General features: G+C 36.3%; 4 protein-coding genes across 7 annotated transcripts; 2 read left to right on the forward strand and 2 right to left on the reverse strand.

The window, feature by feature from the left end:
• Positions 1-712: 712 nt before the first annotated feature.
• LOC104229001 (thiamine phosphate phosphatase-like protein) lies at positions 713-4,743 on the forward strand. 3 transcript variants are annotated; one of them, XM_009781566.2, is made up of 5 exons: positions 713-1,268; positions 1,638-1,759; positions 1,850-2,048; positions 2,846-3,151; positions 4,072-4,743. In XM_009781566.2, the coding sequence occupies exons 1-4, from the start codon at positions 933-935 to the stop codon at positions 3,107-3,109; spliced, it is 921 nt and encodes a 306-aa protein (XP_009779868.1). In that variant the 5' UTR covers positions 713-932; the 3' UTR covers positions 3,110-3,151; positions 4,072-4,743. The 3 variants fall into 3 exon arrangements, with proteins under 3 accessions (XP_009779868.1, XP_070006883.1, XP_009779867.1); XM_070150782.1 differs by having other exon boundaries at positions 4,458-4,475; XM_009781565.2 differs by lacking the exon at positions 4,072-4,743 and having other exon boundaries at positions 2,846-3,464.
• Positions 4,744-7,333: 2,590 nt separating this feature from the next.
• LOC104229000 (mitochondrial carrier protein CoAc2-like) lies at positions 7,334-9,918 on the forward strand. Its single transcript, XM_009781564.2, has 7 exons — positions 7,334-7,746; positions 8,105-8,190; positions 8,280-8,487; positions 8,661-8,787; positions 8,864-9,048; positions 9,134-9,259; positions 9,517-9,918. The coding sequence occupies exons 1-7, from the start codon at positions 7,579-7,581 to the stop codon at positions 9,652-9,654; spliced, it is 1,038 nt and encodes a 345-aa protein (XP_009779866.1). The 5' UTR covers positions 7,334-7,578; the 3' UTR covers positions 9,655-9,918.
• Positions 9,919-10,238: 320 nt separating this feature from the next.
• Positions 10,239-11,881, reverse strand: LOC104228999 (pentatricopeptide repeat-containing protein At2g15690, mitochondrial-like). Its single transcript, XM_009781563.2, has one exon. It carries the CDS (start codon positions 11,818-11,820, stop codon positions 10,405-10,407), a length of 1,416 nt encoding a protein of 471 aa, XP_009779865.1. The 5' UTR covers positions 11,821-11,881; the 3' UTR covers positions 10,239-10,404.
• A 1,067-nt stretch (positions 11,882-12,948) lies between these two features.
• LOC104228998 (protein EFFECTOR OF TRANSCRIPTION 2-like) lies at positions 12,949-16,395 on the reverse strand. Of its 2 annotated transcripts, XR_711497.2 has the most exons (4): positions 16,184-16,395; positions 15,307-15,681; positions 13,599-14,772; positions 12,949-13,513 (listed from the first exon to the last, which is right to left on the reverse strand). XR_711497.2 is itself a non-coding variant. In XM_009781562.2 (3 exons), the coding sequence occupies exons 1-3, from the start codon at positions 16,271-16,273 to the stop codon at positions 13,672-13,674; spliced, it is 1,566 nt and encodes a 521-aa protein (XP_009779864.1). In that variant the 5' UTR covers positions 16,274-16,395; the 3' UTR covers positions 12,949-13,671. The 2 variants fall into 2 exon arrangements, 1 of the variants encoding a protein (XP_009779864.1); XM_009781562.2 differs by having other exon boundaries at positions 12,949-14,772.
• Positions 16,396-18,141: the final 1,746 nt, after the last annotated feature.

The raw sequence follows: 18,141 nt of genomic DNA on the forward strand, positions 1-18,141 counted from the left end.
TTAAAATAAATAAACAAAAATAATGCATTCATTATCGTGGATAAGTATCATGTTTGCTACGCTTATCAAATCTAGAAAAATATGGATTAAAAATGTGGCTCACTACTGCACATGCACAAAAAAATTGCCTTTTTTTTAAAAATGTGTATCACAATGAATTTCATGACAACAAGGTTTCTTAACCTTTTCTTATCATCGTGGATAGGCAGGACATGGCACGACTTAGTATTTATGAGGACATGACCCTTGACAGGGAATTGTGGATCGAGCATTAAAGTTGTAGGTTAGGGGGAAGTTTGTGAATATTACTACAGCGCACTAGAGGGAGACTAGCCATTTAAGAGTTAGACTTACGATGCTACTGATCAGCTACTGATGCAGGGCTGTATCTGTTGGATATTAGTATACCTTACATCTTTTTCGTATTTCCTATATTTCTTATATTGTTGTTATTTTGTTATTTTATGTTATGTATTTTATGTTATTTACTATGAGTCTATTGATAGTACTAATATATTGTCTCTTGTTGCTCTCTTGAGCCGAGGGTCTCCTGGAAACAGCCTCTCTGCCCCTCGGGGTAGGGGTAAGGTCTGCGTACATATTACCCTCTCCAGACCCCACTTGTGGGATTATACTAGGATGTTGTTGTTGTTGTTTTTAGTTACGACTCAATCATGCTTTATCTGTATGGCTGTATCTTACTACTAATGCATGACCCAAAAAAAAAAGGAGATTACTTTGTATAAGTTGTCAAATGAAAAGAACTTAAGAGGAACAATTTCAATTTACCAACAAAGAAAAAGATATGAATTGTCCGAACTTAGATAATCAGAACTAAAAAGAAAGTTGGAACATATTTGTGTTAATAAAGAAGTTCCTAGAATAACAAATGTGCATGGCTAATGGCTATTCACTCTTTTTAAGCCAGCTAGATGTCTATGAATTTTGTTTTGAGAACTTCCGGGTTGGCACGGAATCCAATTGCCAGATCTGGGCTAACCACAAACTTTATGGGCCATCCAATCGGCCCGATTTATAGAGTCCGCGTTGCTGCTGCTTCAGAACAACTCTGTGGTTCCCGGCAGCTTACAACCGCTTGTTTGATCGCCGGGAAATCACTGAACATGGCGGGGGCAAAGACCGTGATCATATTCGATTTTGATCGGACCCTGATTGATGATGACAGCGATAGATGGGTCGTGGAGAATATGGGTCTGACCTATTTGTTCAACCAGCTCCGTCCAACTTTACCTTGGAATGCTCTCATGGTTACTGCTTTCCCTCACTCTAATCTCAATATTACTTTTGCGTTTTACTTTGATCGGTCATTTCTCTTTCCTTTGTTTATGTTTTGCTCCCCTCTTCATTGTTAATTTTGGTTTTTCTCTTTTATTTTGAACATAATGCGGACCTAATGATACGATACAATCAACCTAAACTTTGAAAAAGTAGCACTTTTTTTAAGCTTGGCCAAACAGGCTATATGTGGAAGAAAGCAGGATTTTGTTTTTCTATTTGGGTGAAGTAAGCTGTAAATAGTTAAGGTACATTAATGAGGTTTACATTTGGCTGGGTTGGTACTACTATTTTCTATTATAAGTATTAGTTTTAAACTGTGTAGTGTGACTGGTTTGTAGGATAGGATGATGGAGGAGCTACATTCTCAAGGTAAAACAGTTGAACAGATAGCTGAATGTTTGAAGCACGTTCCGTTGCATCCTCAGACAATTTCAGCAATAGAATCAGCTCACGCTCTTGGGTATGTATTTCTAAATTGTCGTCTTTTATTGTTGTATTGAAACTTCGATGACTTGTTGCTTTTGCTAATGCACGGTTGTGGTTATTTCAGATGTGACTTAAAAGTACTTAGCGATGCCAATCAGTTTTACATCGAGACTATATTGAAACATCACGGATTATACAGATGTTTCTCGGAGATCATTACAAACCCAACTATGGTAGATGCAGAAGGTAGACTGAGGATCTTCCCTTACCATGAGTTGGCTTCATTTCATGGTTGTAATCTATGCCCTCCCAACTTGTGCAAGGTATCCTGACATTAATTCTGTCATGTGGCGCAACTTAACACAATTAGTGATCCAAATTCTGAGTTTGTAATGTTGTGGTTCCCGTAAATTCATACCGGATGTATTTTTGCAGCATCTAGATCAATCATCAAAACCTTGCAACTGCCAAGCGGAATGCATTTGTTTCACTTTTTGCTTTTTTGAGTTTTACCTTCATAGCAGTTAACAACTTATAGCTGTCGTGATCACGATTTGCTATTTTGTTCTTGTCATTGGTACATTATGTTTTTCCTTCAATATTGTATATTCATTCATGTGTAATCAGTCTTAAAGTTTTGTGCTCGGCCATTAGCATGTGATCCTGTGAACAGAGAAATTTTATTCTTATAACGTGTATTGATATTGTAAAACAATTATGCTTCAAGTTCTGATAAAGATTTATGTCATGCATAATTTTTTTCTGCTTGGCTGTATCTCTATGAGTGATTACATTTGTAGCAGGCTTGATGCTGCAGACATTGTATGCACTTTGATTAGCTGTCTTGAAGGTTAAATTAATAGTGAAAGTGGCTTCTTAATAATACCTTATAGGTTTGAATTCAAGTTCATGACTACAAAGCTTTCAGGTGTTTTTGGGTTCTGTCTTTTGTTTCCCTACTCTGTAAACAAGGTCTTTTGAGATGCTTCAAAAGTGATTTAATGACACATCTTGATCGTTACTTGTGTTGCGTCTTTGATGTGACTCTTACCATTTTGACCCAGTAATGCATTGGCTACAAGTAGCAGTTATTTAAAATGTCAGCTTTACTTTTGTGTAGGGTCTTGTTATTGAGCAGATCCAAGCTTCCATGTCTGATAAAAGGAAATCAAGATTCATATATCTTGGAGACGGGAGAGGTGATTACTGCCCAACCTTGAAGCTTGATAGAGGAGACCATGTGATGCCAAGGAAGGGCTTTCCGTTGTGGGATCGCTTGCTAAGTAATCCAAGTCTTTTGAAAGCAGATTGTCATGAATGGAGCAATGGGGAAGAACTAGCAAGCATCCTACTTCAGCTTGTTGAAAAAGTCTGCGAGGAATAGAACATAGAAATTCTTGATAAACAGTCTATTGAAACTGTCAAGGTATATCTCTCTTCTGCACCAATTTCCTAATGAATTCTATTATTGAGGCCAGCCGGTCTGATTGTGCACTCAGGACTTACCGATCATGTTCATAGATTTCTCTCTACTGGTTAAATGTCATCATACTGTGCTTAATCATAGCAAATTGGTATCCATTTATTTCAGCTTTAGATCGGTTAGGCGACTTCTTTAAGTACACAATGTAACAAAACCTATAATAGGTGGTTTTGGTCTATAAGCATTGTGCTTAAAGGCTCAGGTTGGTGTTGGTGCTTCAGACTGGAAGATAAACCATTTAGCTACCTTTCATTTATTTCATCTGCTACTGACTGGCATAATGGTTTACCGAATTTTATTAAATTATCAACATCATATATATAGTTTTCGGTACCAAAGAAGATGCATTATTTGCTTTTCGTGGTCAGCGTTGAGCAGCTGCAAGCCACTGCCCATTCTAGCCGCTTTCCTATTCATGTGAACACTTGGCTGCCCGCCGTCAAAAATTAAAAACTCATACTATATGTTTGACCTACCTTTAGTCTCGACTCTCGAATTAAAAATATTCAAGTCTATTTTTCCAACCAAACGCTGTAACAGCTTTAGTTTGGGTAGAAAATGAAATGTTAAAGTGATAGAGAAGAAAAAGGAGTGAAAAGAATGCACAAAAGATAAAAACCATTGAATTTGACTTAAAACCGTGATCCATTTGTTTGTTTGTTGGTTATATTTATTTCCGGAAACAATATGGAATTTTTACCTCCTATAGCAAAGGTTGATACCTTATTTATTTTAAATAAATACCCTTTTAAAAAATTATATTTCATAGCTACCTTTTGATTTTTATAGTCAAATATCTATTTATCTACTACACTTAAGCCATAAAATACACTTTATATTATTTTTCTCTCTCATTCTTTCAGATTTTTCTCCACCCTCTCTCTCTCACAACGCCAGTTCTCACACCCAGAAGATTGAAACAAAATCCGCCATGGAAGAAATCGAATAAGCACCAAAAAGTTCTTCGCTATTTCCCGTTTTCCCCCAATCTCAAATAGTTGCACCGCCCAAACATCCCATTCCTCCCTTCTTTGAGATATTCCATTTTGTCTTTTTCTTTCTTTCTTTCGTTTTATTCTTTTCCCCAACTTTTCTTTCTGTCAAGGCTTTGATAGCCGCGATTTTCTATGTCAAGAGTCAAGATCAAGATGAAGATTTAGTGGTTGAAGAGTCTGTTTAGAAATCAATGTCATATGTTTCGTATCAATGTCGAAATCTGACATAGGGTAAATTGGGGCTGACAATGGAGGTTCGAAATCTGTTGCCGACGAGATGACATTAGGGTTATTCTTGAACAAAGACGACGAAGTTTGGGGCTGAGCAACTTGGAGAGTCTGCTACCTTTTTTTTCGTGGTATTTCAATGTATCTCGCTGTATTCTATGTATTTCATTGTCTTCCTTTTTCATTGTATTTCAATGTATCTCGCTATATTCCATGTATTTCATTGTATTCACTGTCTCGCTATATTCCATGTATTTCATTGTATTCACTGTCTCGCTATATTCCATCAATATATTCATATGTTTTTTTTAATTAATATAATTTATATATTTTATATATTCAGGTTTATAATTGTGTTTATTGAGTTATATTAGGAGTCTATTGTGTTAATTGATTCACTTCCCGTTTAAAAACAGCTGAATAGATCATGAATTGCGCTATTTACGTTACTGTATTCACAAATACATATCGTGAATACAGTCGAATACAATAAGCTGTCTAGCTGTAATCCCCTGTTTCACGTCGTGAATACAGTCAAATACAATAATCTATCTAGCTGTAATCCCCTGTTTTACGCCGAGAAATGCTACTGTATTCATGAATACAGTAGCTTAAATACATCGAATGCACTCTAAAAAAACCTGAAAACATAACTATAGGAAGTAATATAGTAAATGGTAGCTACAACTAGCTAATAACCATTAAAACATAGTGGTTTCTGAAAGTTTCTCAAATAATATAGTCAAATTCCAGAAACACAAACTTAAATCAAAATTCATTAAAACCAAAAAAGACTAGAATGGGGAGAAATTCAAAAATAGCCAGATTTACAACTGGTCGATCAAAAATAGCCCAGTTTCAAAAGTAATCGAAATTTAGCCACTTTTCATGTTTGATAAATCTGAGCGAAAACACTGTTCAAAACCCAAAAAATACGCCAGTATATTATGCTGGAGTTCCAGCATAAGTATACTTGAACTCCAGCATATTATACTGGAGTTCCAAGATAAGTATGTTGGAACTCCAGCATAATATGATGGAGTTCGAGCATAAGTACACTAGAACTCCAGCATAATATACTGGAGCCAGCAAAGTATACCGGTCCAGCATAATATGCTGGAGTTCATACACAGGTGCACCGAACTCCAGTATATTATGCTGGACAGGTCTCTGTTGCAGCAAAATAGTGGCTATTTTTTATTGACTTGGTAAACGCTGGCTATTTTTGAATGATCAGTCCGAAAACTGGCTATATCATGCTATTTTTACACCAGAATGCTATATGACTATCAGTGGGCCCAACTCTAATCCTTTTTTTCTTTAAGGTCTCATTTGTTTTCTTTAAGATTAAGACGTCTGAATCTGAATACACATCTGAATATCAAGATGTGTATTAAGATTAAGACATCCGAATCTGAATACACATCTGAATATATTAAGATGTGTATTAAGATCTGAATACTAAAAATTAAGACTGTTTGATTTTTAACATCTGAATGCATAAAATTTATCTTTATTTGAAAAAAAATAAACATAAAATTCAAATGAAATACTAACTAATCTAATATTCTATCAATAAAATATATAGTTTTTAAAAATATGATAGTTATTGGTGGTGATGGCTAACGGGTGAATGTCGACTAGAGGCGGTGGTTGGTGGTAGTTTGGTTGATGATGGTTGTTCATGCTAGTAGCTAGTAGTGATTGGTAGTGGTGGCAATTGCGATTGAGGATGATGGTGGTGGGTGGTGTTAGTTAATCATGGCGGGCGGTGGGTTATGATTGAGGAGGGTAGTGGTAGGTTATAATGATGGGCGATGTCCGTTGTGGTTGTTAATGGTGATGGAGTGGTTGGTTGTGGTAGTTGAGGTGGATAAGTATTGACTGTGGGTGAGAATGATGGTGGTCGGAGTGGTGGGGATGATGGATGGTGATGGTCGATAATGGTGACGACTATGATTGAGGATGATGGTGGTGGTGGTTGAGTATGGTGGTAGTGGTAGTAGTGGTGGTGGTGGTAGCGTGGCGGTAGTTGATAATGGTAGGTAGTGGCGGTAGTTAATAATAAATATGTGGTAGCATCTTAATGAAATTAAGTCTTTGTTATAGATCTTAATCATACAGACCTATTCAGACCCATTAAATGGTTGTGAAGTAAAAAAAACAAACACACTTAATGATTAAGATCTGAATAATTAAGATTCAGACTTTAAAAACAAACACACTTAACGTTTGAGATCTGAATGATTAAGATTCAGACCTCCATTAAGTGCAAACAAATGAGGCCTAAAGTATCTTTCTTTTAAAAAAAAATGTTACTGTATTACATTAAGGATCACCAAAAAAAGAATGGAGAAATGATAACAATGAGATTTGAACTCACGCCTATTTAAGAGACACTATTTGCTCAACATTTTAGCTAATGTAACCTTTGTTATTGGACGATGTATGAGGACAAAAGCCATTTTTTGCCCAGGTAAACAATGAGAATATTATCTACAAACTACAAGTTTCACCTTTAATTTTATAGTTTCACCTTTAATTTTATAATAACACTCTTGCATCAAATTAGTGCTGTCACATTAAAATTCGCCATCGCCAACTTATTCATGCCTTGAGCTCCAATAATTTTGATGATTCTTTTCTTTTTTCAGATATTAAAAAATCTTACTGCTAAACTAAAGTTGGACCAAGTTCCAATCAGTGTTATATATATATATATATATATATATATATATATATATATATATATATATATATATATATAATCTAAAATCGAACGACATCTTTTTTTTTCCCTCGACGCAACGTATATTCTCATCCATAATATAAAAATGCACGGGTGGTTTCTCCTTGAATTCAAGTTTAGTCAACCATGTTTGTTTGGCCAAAAAATTAACATAACTGGAAACGTCAATGTACATATTATAAACAGACCGCAACTCTCATTACCTGTCCAAAATTCCCCAAAGATTCTGTCATTGGTTAGTTTTCCAAACGACCCAGAAACTGTCGCCACTAGTTTTCGTAGCTACTACGAAAGCTAGAAAGAGTCAATTAACGTTTTCGATCTGTAAATTAGAGTGCTGATAGAGAGACCCATTATTTGTGTCCGCCTCTCTCCCATATTTCAGTCAGTTTCTTCGAATGACAAAGCAGAGGGATGAAAATGAAAAGGAGGAGAGGGTTGTGTTAATGGATGGGGTTTTAGAGGGGATGCCCCTCTTTGCAAAAGAATTAATAGCTGGGGGTGTGGCTGGTGGATTTGCTAAGACTGCTGTTGCCCCTCTTGAGCTTATCAAGATCTTATTTCAGGTGCTCCCTTCTTTCTTTATTCTTCTCTTTTTCTGCTTAAATTCATTATCCCTGCGGGAAGTTCTCAGCTTTTCTCCAGTGGTTTGTTTCCAAAAAAAATAAAATATTGGCCTTTCTGGTTAATGGCTTAATGGAGCATTACTGAATTTGGTTTGTCAAGATAACGATGCTAATCTTGGGTTGATGCACTGACAATGTAGAATGATAAACAAACTTAAGAGAACTAATTACACTGACTGCTATTGACACAAGTGCTAAAGTGTGTTACTGGAAAAAAATGACCTTTCTTTATGCTCTTGGTAGAACTCAAAATTTCCTGGAAGATCAAATTCTTACCCTTAAATTTTCTTCTTCATAGACCAGACAAGCTGAATTTCGGAGTTTGGGGCTGTCCGGATCCTTTACAAAGATTGCTAAGACAGAAGGAGCTCTCGGATTTTTCAGGTGCAGAATCCACAATTACTGCTTTCACAATTGAGAGCTATATATTTCATCTTAAATTCACATGTTTTGTTGGTGGAACTCTTCTCCAGGGGAAATGGAGCTAGTGTTGTTCGCATTGTGCCTTATGCTGCTTTGCATTTCATGGCCTATGAGGAGTACCGCCGCTGGATTATACAGAGTATTCCTGGAGTTGGGAGAGGTCCGGTTCTAGATCTTGTAGCAGGATCGTTTGCTGGTGGGACTGCTGTACTTTTTACCTATCCACTTGATTTAGTTCGAACTAAATTGGCTTACCAGGTAAGAGAATACGAGATGTTCTTTCGTTTCCATTCATCTGAAATTAATATTGTCCAGAGATCCACAACTTGATCAAATTGAGCTTTTCCCGAGCTGGATTATGTTCGTCCTAGGGATACGAGTTGAATTCGTACTACTGTTCCATGAGCAATTTTTTGCTTATGATCGTCTAGGTTGTTGGATCCCAGAAGTTGAATGTACAAGGGCCTGCTACAGGTGAACAGTTTTACAAAGGGATACGGGACTGCTTCTCAAAGACATACAAGAAAGCTGGAATAAGAGGGCTGTACCGTGGTGTTGGTATTGCCTTACAATACTTCTGATTAGGCCTTTTTTGTCAAGTTTTGTCAGTCTAATAACCATGTTGTGTTTGCAGCACCATCACTCTATGGAATCTTCCCATATGCGGGGCTAAAATTTTACTTCTATGAGAAAATGAAAAGCCATGTCCCTCAGGAGCGAAGGAAGTCTATCGCAGTAAAACTAGCATGTGGATCTGTTGCAGGACTACTAGGTCAGACTTTCACTTATCCCCTAGATGTAGTGAGAAGGCAGATGCAGGTAATATACTGAGACAGCAAAGGCAAACAAGTTTTTTTTGCCACCAACTTGCTGTTGGAATGACAAAGAGGAGACAATATTTCAGGTACAACGACTCTCCGCATCTAGCAGCAGCCATGAAATGAAAGGAACGCTTGATACTCTTGTTATGATTGTACAAAGACATGGATGGAAGCAACTATTTTCTGGGTTGAGCCTCAATTATTTGAAGGTAATGCAATATCTACTCCTTAAAGTACAGAATTTCTACATGTAATAATGGAGGGTATGCTGGACATTTTAAGGTATAGAAGTGAAAACAAATGAAACTTATGATTGGTTAAGGTTCAACAGAAGGTATAAGAAGGGTCTCAGCCTATTTTTCCAGGAAAAATGCGAGTTGCTAGACCCAAAAGTGGGTAATATTGTTCGTTTCCTATATTTTAATATCTATTACTGGCTCTGATCAATGTGCTTTCTGAAATTAAGGTTGTACCATCCGTGGCAATTGGATTTACTGTTTATGATTTGATGAAATCATACCTGAGAGTACCATCAAGAGATGAAGCTGTTGTAGAAGTTGTTACCAGCCGCAGAAATAGTAAACCATCATCCCTGCACTCTTAACAAAATCTTCTCAGGCTCAGAATTGGACTTCTAAGTTTGTACATCCATTCTTTTAAGAACAACACAAGCATAAATGTTCTTTGAATAAGTAGTTGACTCATCAAGCAATTAGATGAGACTGCTGCTCATTGCATCTATAACTAGGTAGGATCCTTTCTGTATATAGACACAATTACATTGCAAATGTGTGGATGAAGCTTGACTTCTTGTAAATGAAAGCTCTCATCCCATCATGTTATACAACTGGTAACTCTTTTCTTGGACTGCTCCTTTCCATTGCTCAGTGTCATCATGGAGTGATTTGCAGTTCCTTTAGTTCTACATCAGTATGACATGAACTAGTCAACAGTAGCATAGCTCTATGTGCTGGACCGGCTAAGTGCGAATATCAAACTTCGATAATCCTCAAATTCTTTCTGTAGCAAATCTGAGTCCATAAAATATTAATAGATGCCATTGTTCAATATTCAACTCTTGTTGCATGTTCCATTGTTCATCCAGGAGGTCTATTAGATCTTGTTAATAGTAGAAACTGATAAGATGGTTCTAGTCTTCTAGATGTACCAATAACAAGAACTGGAAAATTTGGGGAAATTTTAATTGTTTTCTATTGCAAAATATTCATATAACTAATGTACAATGTGATATCATCCTATAAACATGATTACAAAGATGCATTGCACCAAGTAAATTTACATGTAAATTCTAGAGTAAAAATGCAGTAATAGCTTCAATCTAGGCTAATGGACTTCACCAATAGTCATTGCAGGAGCATTTACCATCTCTGAAATGATGAAACCGCTTGTTATCTCTGACAATCAACTCTCTCCCAACAATCTTTGACATGATCTTAATTGCATTGTGACAGTCACCACATATCCGTAGGTTTTTGATGATCCTAAGAGTTGTTCTTGCCGGAGTACTAATTAAACCATATGCAATAGCCAATCTCTCACTATGATACATCAGTGCTTGCTCCTTAGCCGCCTCATCAATATCATGAAGCACATACCTTGTGTCTGGTACATAACCTGCATCCCTCATTTGCCCGCTCAAGCCTTTCAATTTCTCATATGCATCTGCCCTGTGTTGAATTGTGCTCTTGAACTCGTTAACTCTATCCTTACCCTCAAGCATATTAAACTGAGAATGCCTCTTCTGAAATGGTGCAAGGGGCTTATCAGCCATATTTCTGGAAGAATCTAGCCTAATGAGTAGCTCCTCAGCTCGATCTTCAAGTTCGATATCCCCATGAATTCGTGCAAAATTTATGATGGACTGCCATACTTCTTTTGTAGGCTCAATAGGCATGTCTTCAACAAACTCTAGAGCTTCGTTTAAATGCCCAGATTTGCCCAAAACATCAATAATCCCCAAGTAATGCTCAATTTCGGGAACAATGCCATACTCATTCTTCATCAGCTCAAAATACACAAAACCTTGTTTGACAGCCCCCTTACTTGCACAAGCGGAAAGAACCGCAGAAAAAGTGTCCCCATTGAGCTCCAACACCCTAAGTTTTCTCATATGCTCAAACAAATGCAAACCACTTTCCCCATCGCCACTTTCTGCATACCCACTAATCATCAAGTGCCATAACTCCAACTTCTTTTCACGCATTTTATCAAACACTTTTCTGGCGTTCCTCATGCTCCCGCTCTTAACGTACATTTCCACCAACCTACCATTCAATTCAACATTGTTACTCCAGGGCGAACGTATTAAGAGCTCGTGCACCTTCTCCCCAACGTCCAAAGACGCAAGCTTAGTACAGTAGCTCAACAATGCCTCAAAAACACGAAAGTCAGCGCCAACGCCTTGCGTAACGTACTGGATTACTTCTTCAAACTTACCTTCATTGCACAGAGTCATCAAGTTAACATCATCTGCTGAGATGAGGCTCACTGTTAAGGGTTTAGCTTCTTTTTGAATGGTAGTAGTGGTTTTTTTGTAATCTGGCTTGTTGTTCCGGCGAGGTCTTGACTGTGGAGAGTAGCGGCTGGTGTTACGGCCAGAGTGCTGTGGTGGGGAAGCGGTGGCGCTGGGTTCGTGTGGGGCAGCGTAGAGGGGTTGAAAATGGAGTGTAGAAGGTGGAAGACGGAATTTTAGGAGAGTGTTAGGGGAAAAGATGGAGTTAGCCGTTCCGGAAAATGAGGAGGACGCCATTGGAGAGGGGTTTGCCAATTCCCACAGATTTATCTGAAAGGGCCTAAGAGAAGCTTTGGAACGGTGCCGTCTGGTTTAGCACGTCTTAAAGAGTAAATATCTTCCTATCCAGTTCCGGTTATTTCCTGCCCTTTTTTTTTTTTTTAATTTAATTTAATTTTTTTATTTAGAGCCATCAGTAAAACATCAGCACCAAAAATTTAGCATTTATCCTTTGACATAAGGTATAAAAAATGGAACTACTTTGTCGTTAAAAAAATAACAAAATGGAATAATACCGAGTAAGTCAAAGGTTTGACATCTTTAGGAGAATAAATAAAAAAGAACCAAAGGAAAACTTTGAGCTTTGATCAAATTTAATTTTAATTTGGACATGGAATTGGAGGCTACAAGTTATTGGGACTTTGGAATTTCTGGTTCTTGTTAAGTTTATTTTTAGCTTACCAACTCTAAGTATTTTGCGTATGGAAATTTATCATTACACATTTTCTAATATGAGATTATCAAACAGTGAAATAGTAAATATTCAACCTTAATTATTCATGTCTCAAGACAAAAGTTCACAAAAGGAACCAGAATGAAGTGCTGTGGCACTGTATACTTCTGTTAGATTATACAAGACATCAATCCAGCCTGAGTTTTCATCTCGAAGAATACAAATCAGCAACCTTACGCTGTACTATAAGACCAACTCATCTTCAGAACAGCAAAGCCACACAGCAAACAACCTTTGTAAATATACTCACACTTGTTTGTCAGAAGATTAGGACCAAAATCCAAATTACAACTACGCCTCACTACCAGCGACAACTCAGGCGGAGTTGGTCCAAAATCTAAATTGAATGACAAATTTAAAGATTTGCTGTTCGCACAGATTCTGGTACCACCCAATATGTTGCATATGGTTGAAATTTGTCTTTATCCTAGAAATGCATAACAATTGAATTTGTTTTAAGGATACATGATTTACTTAGCACAAACTAAGAGAAAATGTGAATTGATACTGAAATTAACTGCAAATATAAATAAAGTAAACCAAATAAAATGTATAGCTTTGATCCTTGAGCTGGGTTCCCCTCGAATCAAATGAATATTTCGCCGGAAAGTATGAATAAAGTAACAGAAATATTGAGAGCTTAAGAGAATAAGAATATATTGCTTTTATGTAATGTGTATATGATGATGTTTTACAAATGATCAGACCCCTTTATATAGTAGGGTAGTCTAGACCCCTTTATATAGTAGGGTAGTCTTGCTGTTGATATAAGTCTAAATACAGTAAGAAATCTCACGATTGGCTAATTAATCGGGCTCTTCTTGATATGTGCCGGGATTTGCGCCGTGATCTTTGCCCGATTGCGGATATTTTGTCTTTCCGTTATTCGACCCCGTAAGCTTCCCTCGAACTCCAACTTATTTGGTCTTGATCTTGGTCGGTCTCGCTTTTGGTCGGTCTCGATCTTAACCGGTCTCAGGGTTTCGAGCTTGACAACCTAACTCTGCACCATATGAATCGAAGTTGATCCTCGACTTATCATGTTCCAGCCTCGATCAGTCGCACAGAAAGGGCAAGCCCGATTTTGACCGTATACATGCTGCCAACACCTTCCGGCCTTCAAATGGTAACCTTTTCTCTTTTAATAACTACTCTATACGGGGCAACTTGCGTATACCTCGACTAATCCATGGGTACCTGCATCCTCCCATCAGTACATTTACAGAGCAATTCTGTCCAACAAGGCTCAAACAGATGAGAAGATATCTCTGAGATATTTTACCTCTACTGAGATTTGAAACCTAGTCTTCGATGAAACTACATCATGCATGTCGTGGAGGGCTTATTTCAGCTCTTCATGACTTTGTGCTGCCAACATCTTTTAGTACCTTCCGAAGGTTTCCTTCTGCAAAAAGAACCATTACGCAATGTTGTCCACAAGTTGGAGAACGGCTAACTGATGGAATGTCTACATTATAATGCTTTTTCCCACTGCTACTTTTGGCAGCTGTACCTGCAAATACGCTTGGTATTTCTGCACCTAGTTGCTTAGAAATGGGTTCTTTAACCCTCATACCCTTGTGTTCTTCACACCGTTTTCTTCCTGCTACAGGTTGCCTGGTGCAGAAACTACCATCGGTTAAATGAACTCCACATATGACACTGTGGTTCTGGTTGATAAGAGGACAGCTGGAGAAATCTTGAGGGTGCTGTGTATCAGCCCTACGGGATAACATCTGATGACAATCATTACTAGAATAAGTCCTGTATTCCAGTAAAGACTGGCCATTTTTGTCTGTCACTGGCTGAGAAATGCAGCCTCGATTTCTCCTTCCCTTGTGCTCCAAGCATCTTTTATTTCTCTGGAATGGTTTTCTTGCACAAGGAGCACCACCATCCAAGATAAACCCACAAATTGGAGCATTTTCCTCGCCTCTACTTGCGCAAGGTCTTGTGCTCTCATTTATCACAGATGAATTTCCTTCTGCAATCAACTTGGAATTTACACCATTTACCTTCATTCCCTTGTGCTCAGCACATCGTTTATTTCCCGTTATTGGAGGCCTCATACAAACAGATCCATGACCCAAAGCTACACCACAAGTAGTATTTGGATCACCATTTACACCGGAACTTAGTGAAACTATTCTTGGCTTTGATCGACCAAATTTGAAGATTTGGGGAAGGAAATAAGTGCTTTTGAAACTATCATGAAAATCAGATCCGTTCTCCAACAAAAGGGGCTTGCAAGGTTTGATTCTGACACCTTTTTGTTTCTCAAGGGACAATTGAAGCTTCCTGACAAAAGCAGGAAGACGAGTTGCTCTTGAAATGCCATCAAGTTTGTGGAGAACATCATTGTGGCGACGTAAGCCATTACTGCCTTTATTCCAAGCATAGTCAAATCTGTCGAGCAGCTGGGATTCAGTTTTCTCAGCGTCTTTGTTGTCATTCATCTGTTAAATATTAGGAAACATTACCAAAATCCATTAGTAACTAAGGTATTTTTTGGTATAAGTCAATAGAGCATGTAATTACTTTCAATCTTTAACATGCTTAACTAAGCAAACAAATGGCTGGCAGACAGCTCACAATGATTCTTCAAAGAATGAACAAAAGTGAAATGCTGAAAGCAAAAACTCAACTTGGTCTATTAGTGTTGTGGTCTAGAGCTTAGTAAGATAACCTCATAATAGTAAATTCCCAAAAGATTACAGAGAAAAACTTGGAGAGCTTTAATCTGAATGCCAAATAGACTGACAACATGCAACTTCTAGTTGAAATTTTCCCAAGGAAAGGTAAGCGCAGCATTAAAATATCTACCTTCACATTAATTCCTCAAAACAAAGAAAAGAAACTATCTTCACTTGTTATTTGAATGAATGAGCGGAGCAACACCCTGATGCATTTCTATATCTTGAGGAGGAAATTACAAATTAACAACATTTGCAAGTGGCTTAAAGTTGTAGATAGGAGAAATATGTACTTACAGGTGCCCACCTATAAACGATAGAGAAGCCTCTTGAGAATGCTTCTGTAAACAATCCTGCTCTCTTTGAAGCAGATACATTTACTTGGTCGTGCAGTGCACTATTGGAGCAGCCATTCTCTAAATGAGCACCTTCACGGCCATACCGCTGTAGCCTAGTCCTAACATTGTCAGATTTTCCAACATATACAGGAACAATATAATCAGGGTCAAGTCTGCTCGCCTCTCGCCCAGCTTGGTGTCGTGTCACAGCTACTCCCAGCTCATAAACTCCAGAGCAGGAGGTGCAGTTTGGCAGGTTCTGAGTCCTATATTTCTCTGCTCCTCCTTCTTTCCCCAGTAAATAATCCGTCCAATCATTAGGCCCAATTAGAATCTGGCCATAAACACTAACAATGAATAAGAATGAGCCAATCAGAAGAACTAGAGTTAAGTTGCTAATATAACTCCCTACAATTCTGGAGCTTTATCACATATTCTCCGACAAGATAGATATTTGGAGAAACCCCAAATTTATTTGTTTATCTTCTGTGATGGGCTATTCCTTGCAAATATGCTTGAAGAAGATGACTTATGTGGCCGATTGGTTGTCATTCTCAACATCAAATTCTGTGATGAAGTTGAAGCTAAGAATGGAAATTTCTCTTCTTACTAGTCAAAAGTTGTTTGGCCTTTACTACAGCTCTAGTATATTAGATTTTTCTTTCCTTTTCTAAATCATGATTTACCTAATCAGCAAAAACTGCACGGCTACTCCAATCCAAACAACTAGAGACAGCTCTAGATCTGAATCTAAGCAACAAAAGCTGACCTTTAAGTCTGAAAGCTAGCGAAACGTGCAATTATGGGAACAAAAAGGGGAGAAGTTTTGATGGAACCTTCCAATCGGAGAAAGCAGAGTCGTGCTTTGTGCGCTTACAGTCTTCTCTTTTCAGCCGAACGGTGATGGATCTGTGAGTATCTCCCATTGAGCTAGCTAGCTAGCCTTTGCTCCGAGTTGTACATAGGACCGTTGCCTCCACCTTTATTTAAAAGTGCAGCGCCGTGCCGTTATTCACCCTCAAAAACCAACAAGAAAAAACCAAAATTATAAAGAAAGAAAATAATTACTACTATCAATGACTCACAAATTTATTCCTAGCCAGATTGTGTAAAATCTCACCTTAAGAACGAGTCCGTCAAGTATTTGTAACTAGTATATTCCTACTAGTATTAGTACCCGCGCTGATGAGCGAACACTAATCATGTCAAATATTTAAGTTATTTGGATTGTATGTAACTAATCTTAAAATTTACACTTTCTCAATAAATATAGATAATAATTGGATATTAACTACATGAAAAAAATTAACCATTTCTTCTATTTTTCTTTTTTGGTATCATTCTTGCCGGTGTCATTGGATCCTAAAAATAGTCAGAAAGCAAAATAATAACTCATATTTATGGCAAAACAATCAAATGTTGAGACAATGAATGACTATTTGGATAAGACTTAACTCTTTTACTACTACTTGAACTCTTATTTGGTATGTTGATATCTCTTAAAAAATATTTCTTTCTTAAAATTTAAGTTTTTATAACATTATTTTCAATAATAATTATTTTTATAATAATGTAATTGAAAATATTATTCTTAATTCAGAACTCATTTTAGTTGGCTATCTAAAAATATAAAAAATTCTTTAGCTAGTGAATTGTTTTTACTCCATTTTGATATTTGATATTAACTATGTTAAATATATGAGTTATTTGAATTATATGTAAATAACCTTAATATTTAAACCTTCTAAATAATTATAGATAATCGTCATATATTAATTAAGAAATACTACATGAAAAAAGACTAATATTTTCTCAATTCTCGTGATGATAATTTTATTTTTGCATTATTCCCATAGGTGTCATTGGAACCTAAAAATAGCCACAAAGTGAAATAATAACTCATATTTATGGTAAAGCACAAAGGTTGACACGATATAAACGATTCTTTGATTATGACGTGACTCTTATACTACGACTTGAACTCTTATTTGGTATGATTTTATATTTCAAAAAATATTTCTATTTTAAAATTTCAATTTTCTAAAACTTTATATATATATATATATATATATATATATATATATATATATATATATATATATATGTATATTATAATGATTATCTTTGTAATGATGCAAGTGAAGATATTATCCTTAATTTAAAATTCACTTTAATCCGCTATCTAAAAATTTAAATGAATCTTTGGCCGGATTTATTTCAGTATGACTCCACTTTAAGTTTATCGATATCTCTAGCCCCAGAATTTGAATTTTTAATACCCTATATATACAAAAATTTTGTTCTTTGAATCATTAAATATTAAGTGATTATTATTATAAAACATTGCATATATTGCCTTAAAATTGTCAGGTAGTTTATTTTTTGACACCATACTTGGCTTAACCTCAATGCAAACTATTCAAATTCAAATTCGAATATCATATCAGTTTGTTAGTAATAATAATTTTTTAAAATGACACATTGTAAATTAAAAAAAAAAATTCTAAAATATCCTTATCTTATAATCTATGTATTTGAGTTGAAAAAGAAATATTTGAAATCGATGAGATTAACTTTCAAATTTTTTATACTCAACAAAGATGAAGCATAAGAAGAAATTTGTTGTCATCTTTTATTTTTGGTTTTTAGATCTTTTTAATATTTTTTTCAATATTTATTTTCTTTTATCTTATTTTATGTCATTATTTCTTTTGTTACAAAAAATTAATTTATTTCACTATAAAATGATGATTTTTAATAAAAATTGTCTACATATGAACTTTAATTATATTTT

Source organism: Nicotiana sylvestris, chromosome 7 (assembly GCF_000393655.2).
Source record: "Nicotiana sylvestris chromosome 7, ASM39365v2, whole genome shotgun sequence".
Taxonomy (NCBI): domain Eukaryota; kingdom Viridiplantae; phylum Streptophyta; class Magnoliopsida; order Solanales; family Solanaceae; genus Nicotiana; species Nicotiana sylvestris.